General features: G+C 41.9%; 1 protein-coding gene across 1 annotated transcript in view; it reads right to left on the bottom strand.

Annotated features, from left to right (window-relative positions):
- Positions 1 to 3,815: 3,815 nt before the first annotated feature.
- nsmfa (NMDA receptor synaptonuclear signaling and neuronal migration factor a) overlaps positions 3,816 to 11,268 on the bottom strand; it is a 48,580-nt gene continuing 41,127 nt past the window's right edge. The window contains exons 13-15 of the mRNA XM_086152463.1: positions 11,014 to 11,116; positions 6,091 to 6,166; positions 3,816 to 5,478 (exon numbers count right to left, since the gene is read on the bottom strand). Of these exons, the coding sequence (XP_086008589.1) occupies positions 5,381 to 5,478; positions 6,091 to 6,166; positions 11,014 to 11,116 (277 nt within the window). The 3' untranslated portion in view covers positions 3,816 to 5,380. The remainder of the gene's footprint in view (positions 5,479 to 6,090; positions 6,167 to 11,013; positions 11,117 to 11,268) is intronic.

Below are 11,268 nucleotides of genomic sequence, written 5' to 3'. Positions count from 1 at the left end.
TGTGTGCGCAGGTTGGAGAGTACTCACACAATCATACATTATTTAGATGAAACATCATTTTCCCAAAACCAGTGTCATGCCTGTAAGCCACAGCCCTAAAACCAACGGTACCGAACAAGATGTTGTATATTTTAACCTCATCATATGTCACATGTGCTTATTCTTCCTAATTTTGATGGCAAATTTTGTGATGCTTTAAAGGTTATTTCATATTTTAACAGAGTGAAATTGAAGTTACTGCACAAAAAGCCAAATGATTTTTTTCAATAATCGAAGGAACTTTTCCACAATCGAGCCATTGTGAGGTATCAGACAGTAAAATTGGATTTTTAATATTGAATATAATGCTATCTCCCGAACACGTAGTCTTGCATTATAAATCCGAATGACCCCTGACTGGCTGCGTTTTCTGAAGTCATGGTGGATCTTTTGGGGGAAAACAGCGCTACACTGACCTCTTGCGGCCACAGTCACTCTGTCTCGGACCACAAATTTTTGAAATCATAATGAAATCTGCATTGGTGAGGAAATATAGCCAAGCATATTAATTTTTGAACATATATATACATTTTTATAGTTTTGGATATATACATGTTTGGAGAGAAAAGCTTTCCTACATCCACTCATCAACAGTCAAACATGTTATAGTAAATTGTGCGTTTTGGCTGTAGCCACTAGAGGGTGCAGTGAGCCTCCTCAAGCACAATGACAAGTCTATCAACCAGAAAAAAAAAAGAAATTACATTGCACCTGCCAGTGTTTGAAAATAGGAGAACAGTATGCAGCCTTTCTGCAAACAGAGATGAAAACGGCAGCACAAACAAAGTCCAATGCATCTGATGTCACAGAGCACAGACAGCAGCTGAGGTCCAGAGGCACCAGTGGGGTCGGCTCTCTGTTGGAGAACCGGCGGTGACGGAAAGGCCTCCGTCAGCAGCAGTGTTGACAGTGATGGATCTGCGCACCACATGCCCTTCTCAGTTTATTGTTTACCTGCTGGCGGCTTCAAGAGGGAAGAAGAGTTCAGCAGAATTTAGAAACATGGTTTGAATTTTCAAAACCGCACCGCGATGGGAACTACACCACCCGTCTGTTCGGCAATCATCAGACCTTAGAGGTAAATGTACGTTTCCTGTTGGAGATTCATCTAAATATTTAATTCATATTAATGTCCATCAGTAGGTGCCCTGAACTGTCCGGAGCCCCTCGGGCTCTTACCTGGAACCCCACGAAGATCACAATCTGGCTCAGGTCACATGATGCGGGTACACCAGCTCTAGGCCATGGTTTATTTTTATTTTAATGCATTACATTTAGTAATCATCCCTCCTCAGCTGACACACTTTCACTTGCAGCTGCTGCATGTCGGATAGATTGTTTTAAGATGGTTGTTACCTCTAATGTGTTCCCTGCAGCGTGGGCTCTCCACTCTTTGTTAATGAGTAGTTACTACATAACAGCTGGCATCCTGCTCTGTATCGCCCCTTTTTTGGGAAGTTAATTACGACCTCCCATTGTCTTTGCTGAGCTTGAACATGTACGCATGTGTGACCGAGTGGCTGTGACAAAACTCAAAGCTTTAAATATTTTTAAATGATTTTTACCCAAGGGATCTTGTCGAACTAGTCAGATTGATTATTTAAATAATGGTCATTTTAATTTTGTTTTTTTCTAACTGCCTGTATTTGTTTTGTAAGGGCTGATATACTGGTAACTGCAATTCAAAATGTAATACTGGTGCATTTTATCATCGGCTATTTTATATGAAAATATGATGCAGTTTTTTGAATTAAAGTCACATTATGGTGCACTACAATGCAATAATATTACTCTTTACTTTATAGCCCATAAATGATATAAAAAGACATGTATCTAAGCACTGCAAAGAAAGAGAAATTTATTAACTCTCAAACATGCATTAGAAAAACAGTTTTAACATGAACATGCACTTCAAATATTTTTAATATTACCCCATCATCAACCTGTAATAGTACTCTATTACACAGTAATAATTTGTGCATTTAGTAACAGTTAGGATGAGAAATAATTAGAAAACTGCCTTTGCACCATTTTCATCAGATGCTGCCTGTTTCTCTCCCAAAATTCTGTGTGTGTGTGTTTGTGTGTATGTGTGTGTGTGTGTGTGTGTGTGTGTGTGCATGGACATCCTGAAGCTCTTACTAAACAGAACACCGCCAACTGATTAAAAAAAGTAAAGGGGAGATGGAGTAGCCAATGCCTCCATGTAACCCTCTCCTCTGCACCCTCCTCCCTCCCAGCGACTGACCTCATGTCCTCTTTCACTCCATCCATAAATATCCTCTTCGGTCCTTCCTGGGAATGGGAACGTCGAAACTTTATTAAGAAAGTATCTTGCTGGTGTCGGTCTCCGGCCCTGTGCTTGGAGCTTTAGAGTTCATTAATTCATTTGTACATTATCTATACTGCTTATCCTGCACTCAGGGTTGCACAGGGCTGGAGTCTATCCCAGCTGTCGTTGAGCGAGTGGCACGACTGGGCAATTTAGGGTCTCCAATGAACCATGTTTCTGGACAGAGGGAGGAAACCCACACAGACATGGGTAGAGCGACTCCAAACTCTACAGATTTCCTGTGGCAATCGAAACAAGGGCCTTCTTGCTGTTTGGTGGGAATGTAAATAAATGCGCCACTGTTCTGCTTGATGTGGTATTTGGACAGGAAAAAAAGTCCTCGGATAATAATCAGATATACATCAACCTTTTTTAACATCTTAAATAAGATAAAACATAATGATTGTAGACAAAATGACACATTTTTAGCTTTAATATACAGTTTGTAGGGAGTTTTTTTTTTTTCTGGAGAAAAAATTGATCGCTCTCTCTCAGAATCCTGAGTCAGGATGTCTTTCCACATCACCGTCAACACAGATCAAAAAGTAGTGATAGAAATAATAAAATCATCAACACTAGTTGTTATTGTCAAGTAAACCAATTTATAGTCATTGAAGGTTAAACCATTAATCATCCCCCTCATCAAATAAGTACTTTACGGAGGTACAGTGCTATTACAGCAGAACAAAAGACAAAGAAAATGAAATACAATCGACCTGAAAAGTCAATTTTCATATTATTATAATAAACAAACGTATTACATTGTAACAAAAAAAACAACATTTTTGTTATATCACATTTTTAACATTATAACATATCACATGTTGCCACGGAAGATCACACAGAGACGCCTCGTAGCAACAACAAATGCCATTAACTGATGTGAATCAAAAGATTATGGTTTCATGACATGAAGCACGTCACTTCATAACATGATAATGAGATTTTAAATAATTAACCTTTGCCCGTATATTTCCTTGATCTGTCATGGCAACGATGTGCCGCTGTATGCTTCTGCACTCATCACTGGAAATGCAAACGAACACGATATAACTACTCAAATGGGTCCAACAAACTCTGGTCTCTCGTTTTTAAGAGTTTGGCCGAACTTGACTCAATTAAAACAGTCCGGCTGGAACGAAAAAGGGCGGGTATGACTTTTCAGCATGATTTTTGCTATGGTCAAGTGGCGATGTGTTTGGGGGAGGGGGGCAATCAACTGCTCGCTGCCTCATCCAAACGTGCACACATCACATTTTATTTTAAAATAGGTACTAATCAACATTATTTTTTTTATATGAAAAGGAAACAACAGGAAGTCATCCAGAAAATGTTTTTGAGATCAGCGAAATAAATCTGTAAAAAAAAAATCACAAGGAAGTGATTTAAAAATACAAATTAATTCCAAAAAAAATAGAATTTTGCATCAATGCTTTAGAGTTGATTTTTTTTTTTTTTTTTTTTTATTTAAACATGTGACGGACATCTGTGAAAACACTGTTATTATATTTTCCCCAGGAGTTTTTCCTTTTTTTGGAAATTCCCCAAAGTTAAGAATTGAAACCGGTGTTGAAGAGATGGAACTCAGGCAGTGGACGAAAATCCTACATCACCCGATGGACTGTCATTGGAGCCTTCACATATTCATGCTTTGCAACCCAACACCCACCGCAACTCCCATAATGACATCGAAGAGACACTTTCACAGATCACGTGTGACGGCACCTCACTCACGAAGACCTCAGCAGTTCAGTTATCTGGGGTTGGACAACAGATGGCTGCACCAAGTTTCCAGATTTGGAGACTGTGGCACATCACGTTGGCTCCCGGCCTGAGTGAGAGCCCGGCCCGAAAGCTGGTCTTGCCCAGATCTTGTGAGAAGACATCCGACCGCGGCTCTTGCCAGCGAACTTTCCGCAAAAGAGCTGGTGGCGATGGCACAGGGCAGATGGGTCGGGGGGGGGGGGTCAGTGAAGCTACGCCTTCAGCAATGGGGTTAGGAGCACTTGGATGGCTGTTAAATCCCTCTTGACATCATGAATCGTAGGCTGTCTGTGGGGAACGTGACAAGCGAGGAGAGACAGGGAAACAGGAGCGAAGAGAAAGCAAAGACCCCACAATAGCTCCACGTTTTCTTTTTGATATAGTCTGGTGGATGCGGGACCACACACACGCACACGCACACGCACATACTTTTTCCTTACCAAGTCCTCAGAGATACATTTCTGCAGAGAGAATACATTCACTCCAAGCAATGGCAACAAAGATTACAATATCTTGATATAATCGACAAACGGATTAATTACTTCATGGCTGAAACCTGAGTTATTCCAAAGTATTTCCATATTAAACCGCACAACAATGCACGTCCCAAAAAAAATAAAATAAAATCAACGATCGCGTCATTATTCTCGTAAAGAGCATTATTTGCATGTCTAAAGCTATGCTAGATATTTAGGTGTTTTTTAATGCGCACATTGACATGGGTCATATATGTTATGTGTAGTTCTGGGAGGGTCTGGTCATAAACACAGGATGATGTTATGATCAAGGGGTCGGGAGTGTGTGTGTGTGCGTGTGTGTGCGTGTGTGTGTGTGTGTGTGTGTGTGTGTCGGGGGGCTCCCTTGGAGCCTTGGAGAGGATGAGACGCAGCTACGGTTTTGACATTTTTTCTTTACACTTTTGAATCTTCCACATCTTTCCACTTTTCTGTCTCCGAACATTGGCATGGACGGTAGCAGGTTAAGCCGCCTCTGCTTTCCTCACTCTTATAAACCGCCATGCCTCTTTTTGTCTTTGACCTTTGAGGAAAGCAGAGGTTTGCATCCTGGGGTTCGGCCTCCGTCTCCCGCTGCCAGCCCTCTCCCTCCTCTCCTCCCCTTTCCCGGCGATGAAAGCAGCTTTGACTGGTTTCACATGAGTTGACGGCTCTAACACTACAGTTGATCGATGTTCCGGGGGGGACGTCTCGTGGCTCTTAATGGCTCTGCTCATCTGGCGCTCCGCTGTCACAAGAAATCCTCATAGTCCAAGAGTTTGGAGTGCTGGCGCGTCTTCCAGAGGCGGTAGAGGCGGAAGTCGAAGTACATCTCGATCATCTCTTTGCCTTGATCGGAGGAGACGAGGAAAAGGGTAAGAAAAAGGCAGCGAGCGCGCTTCCACTCTTCTAGATCATTTCAGAGGACTTTTCCAGAACTATTCCACATACAGTACAAGTTACGTTTTTCAAAGGATCACTTTTAAGGGATTCACTTTTTTTTTTGATGACAGTAACATGCATATATACACGCACAAACATACAATGTATATGTGTATGATGCATGTATGTACACCTAAATATATGTGCTTGTATGTATGAGTGTGTATTATTATATATGAACAATGAAAATGCAATCAACTAACACTGATTATCTCATTTATCAGGAAGAATATGAATGCATGCAGTATGTGTTTAAGTGTGTATATATGTGTGTGTATGTATGCATGTGTGTGTTAATGGAAGTTGGACAGTTGGGTCATAACGGCTCGAGATGTTTAACCTTTCATTTATTACAACAAAATACTAAACCAACAACTGTTTAATGACTCTTGAAATACTATTAAGCATATCTTACATGAGTTTTGTCGTGTGTGCCTGTGTGTGTGTGTGTGTGTGTGTGTGTGTGTGTGTGTGTGTGTGTGTGTGTGTGTGTGTGTGTGCGCACGCCTTCAAACCCACCCTGTGCAGACAGCTCCAACGGTGACTCGAACTCCACAGAATAAGGCCTCATCAGATTCTTCAATTTCTGAAACAGCTGTCGGGACAAAGACGAGAGATCGCGTGCCAATTAATCCCGGGCGCACCCTTCAATGCAACACCACACACACACACACACACACACACACACACACAAACACAAGGACAACCATGAATCCAGCTCATTACAGCCAATGAGGCATCCTGAGCAGGTAACAAGGGGGGCATGGAATGAGATACGAGGGACTGAACTCATTTATCCTCATGTGACCTCTTCTCTGGTTTACCCATTGATAGTGTTCAGTAATTTAGAAAACTCCTTTTAATACCAACTGACTTAAAACAAAACTAATTGTCCTTTGTCAGATAAAAAATCTTGACAACTAATTACTCCCCAGGTTTCCTTAATCCTCAAAAAAGACCCTACATTGAACGCTTTGTGGATTTCTGTCTGTTATATAAACACATGTATTCAAGAATGTTGTGACACGTTGCCATGTCATAGATCGACATTATTCTTATTTCCCTGCATTTTGCAGATGTGAGTTATCTCGCCTTTGCATTTGCTTTTCTGTGCATGGCTGTAAAGGAAAAAAACAAAGCTATTACATCGTTATTATCTGCTTGGGACATACGTTTCAATGACAAGACAACAACGAGAATTAATTGTTTTGTTTTCTGTTTTCATCCTCAGCTTTGCCTGATTGAGCAAATAAACACTCAGAGTCATTTTTCTTCGCTATAAATTGGCAGTTATTTTTCACGCCGCGTGGTTAAATGGATGCAACCGCTGCATCGACTGATCCCGGTCAAACCCAGACCTTCGTACTTTGCTGCAGGAACGAGGCTGTCTTAAGCACGGTTAATCTAAAAGAAATAAGATGCAACATCAGTGTGAGGGGACTCAGGCTCTTCAAATAGGAATTCAAGTTCCATGATAGAAACGCAGCGTTGCTGGGGGCTGAGTGTGTTCCACTGATACCGGCGGCTTCCTGGGGGACGTTTGGAGGTGCGTTCAGGGACATCTCCATCAAATGTATTTTTCATTTATTTCTCCTAAGGAGCTGATGTGCAGGTATTATGCCCTGCTGTAAACAGTGTACATTGTTGTACAGAGCTACTGTGCCATTGGTTAAAATCGAACTGTTCCATGGAATAAACTGCTTTAACAAATGCCCCGAAACTAAAACTCATCCAGGAGTGTCCCGCCTGGGATCGAGAGGGGAAACTCGATCGTCACACTTGCATTAATTACAGGAGTGTCTCAAAAAATTAGAATATTGTGGTAAAGTTCATTATCTTCTGTAATGCAATTACAAAAACAAAAATGTCATACATTCTGGATTCATTACAAATCAATTAAAATATTGCAAGCCTTTTATTATCATAATACTGCTGATTATGGCTTACATCTCAAGAAAACTCAAAAATCCTATCTCAAAATATTAGAATATCATGAAAAAGTAATTTTAGTTTTTTTAATTGCATTACAGAAGATAAAGAATTTTATCACAATATTCTAATTTTCTGAGACAGTCCTGTATACTGCATAAACCCCTGTCCCGTGTACTATTTCCTTTAGTAAATATTCAAGCCGAGAAGTGCGGAAATACCAACTTCCCATCCGGGCCTCTGGTGGCCTGCCTCTCCTCAGAATCCCAATTCAGCAGCAGCATTTTATTCTTCTCATTTCTACCCAAGCCCTCGCATTCTAGGGTCGGACTTTTCAGCGGATTGTTCATTCATTCACTATCTATACCGCTCATCTCAAAGTTAGAGCCGATTCCAGCTGTCATTGGGCGGGAGGCGGGTCGGGTTCAGCCCGGACTGCTTGCAAGTTGATCACAGGGCCACATATAGAGACATACAACCATTCACTCTGGCACTCATGTCATAAAATTCGTATAATAATCTTATTTGAAGGCGCCTTACTCCGCACTCATGGACACCAAAGTCATATAGAGACATAAAACCGGTCACGCAGCCGGTGATTTTTAGAACCCGGAAGAAACCCATGCAGACAAGGGGGAGAACTTGCAAAAGCACAATGTCGGAATTGTACCGAGGACCTCCACATTGTGGAGCAGAAATGCACCACCGTTTCCACTCTGTCTCGCATTCAGATCTGGTCAGTCGTCTCTTAAATGATTAACCTCTTCCGCAGCAACAGTCGCTTTCTTCTCATTCTCATGCCTCGTTCGTTCATCCATCCCCGTCTTATGAGCCGGATCTGAAATGGGTTTGAAACCAGCTCGCTTGATGTCTTATCTAAAGCACTTTGTCTTTTCTTTCTTTTCTTCTTTTTTTTTTTTTTTTTTTTTTTTTTTAGGGAAACCTCTGTAGATGGTTTTCCCTGGAACACAGATGATACATTTTAGGATTAGTGTCTCTTCAAACGCACTCGTGGATTTCTCCAGGGCCACTGATGTAACGGATCTGAGGTCTGCACTGTTCAATAAAAGACGGCCCATTAAACCCAGAGGAATCCCGACTCCAACTGCTGAGTCTTTTCGCATGTGTTAAAGTTTCTCCCTCCTATTGCTTACTACTTGTTTCCTACTACTTTTTTTTTTCAAGTGCCAATGCGTCCGCATGTCCGTCTCGTTGTCTGTGAACGTTAGATAAAAAAGGAGCGGCTGACTCTCCCGGCAAAATTACTCATTGGAGCTAACAGTCACGTAGGAGCTCAGCGAGAGACGGCAGCGGTCGAGAGAAAAAGAGGCTGATTCTTTTTTTCTTTTTCTTTAAACAGAGATGGAAAAGGACACAGGGAGGATGACGGGGGAAGCGCGAGCAGTAAATGTGAAAATTAGTCCAGAGAGCGGTTGAGACAGGATGGAGGGCATGTTTACTGCTGAGAGAAGACAAAGGTTTTCAGTAGGATTCGCAATCTCAGGTTTTTACTATGCAACTCTTCATTTATTCTTTACCTATACCTGCAACCAGGGGCACAAGGGGGCTGGAGCTTATCCAAGCTGTCATTGGGCAACAGATGGGATTCACCAGCCAATCACAGGGCCACATATAGAGACATACAACCATTCATCCCCTCATTCACACTTAGGGTTTTCTAATGAATCTCTACTGCTTACTTATATTGCACACTTTTTTTTAACTGTGGAGGGAAACTCCTGCAGGTATGGGTAGAACATGCAAACTCCACACAGAAAGTCCCGCCCCGAAATCGAACGAAATCGAGGGACCCTTTTTTACTGTGACGGCTGTGCCAACGTCCCGCCCGCAACTCTCCGGTGCCTGGGTTTGTCAGATTTCATACAAATTCTTCAGTTTGCTGCAGTCTCCATACAAAAGAAAAGGCAGACTCGCTCTTCTTCTTCTTTTTCCCTGAACACGTGTACTTAGTGTAGCACAATGAATGGGCACTAATGAAATACTGGCCTCCTAAAAGAAAAAAAAAAAACATCAAATCCACTCTGCAGCTACTCCCAAACCCTCTTTCCCACATATTGTGAGTTCACCGGATTATGAATTCAAATTGAAACTCCGGCGTCTGAAATGTACGAATGGGATCAAAGCGTCCGGTGGTGTGTGTGTGTGTGTGTGTGTGGTCTGATCGGAACCGCAGACCCTTGGGGGTGGAATCAGACATCTGAGAACATTTTTCCCACATTGCATCAAATCTTTTTTAATAATTGTAACCCAGCCAATGTGGGAAAGTTACGAACGGCAATATTCCCATTGGCCGCTGTGAGGCCCGTAAGTGATGTTTACAGAGATTATAAATTGACGAGCCCCGCTGCTCTCGCCGCGTGAATCTTGATAAAATCCCCCCTTGTAAGTTTTACAGGAGTAAAAGTCTTTTTTTTATTCATAACACAGCTACTCAGTAGAGGCGCGGCCGTGAAACCGATAGCTCAGAATTCATTTTCAGCCCGTAATTGAAATAAACACATAATAACAACGGCAGAGTCTCTAAAAGAGCTGGAGCCGGACTATTCTGTTACAGAGCTCCTCCTCTGTGTTACCATCTTAAGATCTCAGACATCCTCTTTATCTAAGAAAAGGCTTGAAACCTTTCTTTTTGAGAAAACTATAAGTTTTCTCTCTGCCATATGCTTGGTCTGCTGAGAAATGATGCACTTCTCTCGTTCCTCCCACTCTTCCTGTCCCGACTGCACTCATGTCAAATTGACGATATTTTCTCTCATCTGGCAGGTTCCCACAGGGCGTGGCTTGATCTACTGCAGTGGTCCTGCCAGACGTCCACCATTGTAATTTCTTCTATAAATATTAAAGCTATTTTAATATAATTTTGGGCAATTACCATGTCACTGTCAGCGCTATAATTAATATGACATCATTTGTGTGTCATTCCCGACCCCCATCACGCTTTTGATCTCTTTATCCAAACCGTTTGAGACACAAGGCCGCCCTCTCCAAGGATTCAGCATGTTAAAGTCAGTTTTTTCTCATTGCCCGCTCATAAGGGAAAGACCAAATCATCATCTTGAAAAGTGTGGTCCAGACCTGCTCTACATGGAAAGCGTCATCAGACAACTGTGTTGCCATTTGGTGCCATAGAAATAAAATGTGACTCAACTTGACTTGAAAGTGACATGATCAAGATGCTGATTCCCCCAACTTTTTATACTATAGAATATGACAATTTCAACCTGGTTATTAGATGATCTGTTGATGTTCAACAGATCATCTGATAAATGGCATGCAAGGCACTAACCAGGCAAACTGGTGAGTCAGTGTCTTGCCTGTGGACAGAAAGAGCTGGGAATCGAACAGCTGAATTTACGAGACGTGCTCCGATGAGCCAGGAAATTCATCATAGAGACTTAGTTCTCAGAAATATAAACTAATACATCACCACACATAACTGTTCATGGTTCTTTGCTGAAATAAGCACCGGTCAGTGCGGATTCGTGACCGTACCTTCTCGCCATTGGGGTTGCCCAGGACGTAACATCCCATGATGTGGATGAGGTTGGGCTCCGGGTTGACTTTGCTCATAAAACGACTCAGCCTCTTCCAGAATCTACACAAAAAAAAAAAAAAAAACAGGCTGGTTAACAAACACTGCAACATGACAGCATCCTGCGTCAACTGTGACTTAATAGGAATTGGAATAAGAATGTCCCTAAAGTTGGTGTTTTTAAAAGTAATCCAGAGTATTTCCCCATATTCTCT

This window comes from Fistularia commersonii, chromosome 9 (assembly GCF_037954325.1).
Source record: "Fistularia commersonii isolate RoL2024-O1a breed Wild chromosome 9, RoL_Fcom_v1.0, whole genome shotgun sequence".
NCBI classification, from domain to species: domain Eukaryota; kingdom Metazoa; phylum Chordata; class Actinopteri; order Syngnathiformes; family Fistulariidae; genus Fistularia; species Fistularia commersonii.
Note: the sequence above shows the minus strand (reverse complement) of the source record. Positions and strands in the feature narration are given on the sequence as shown.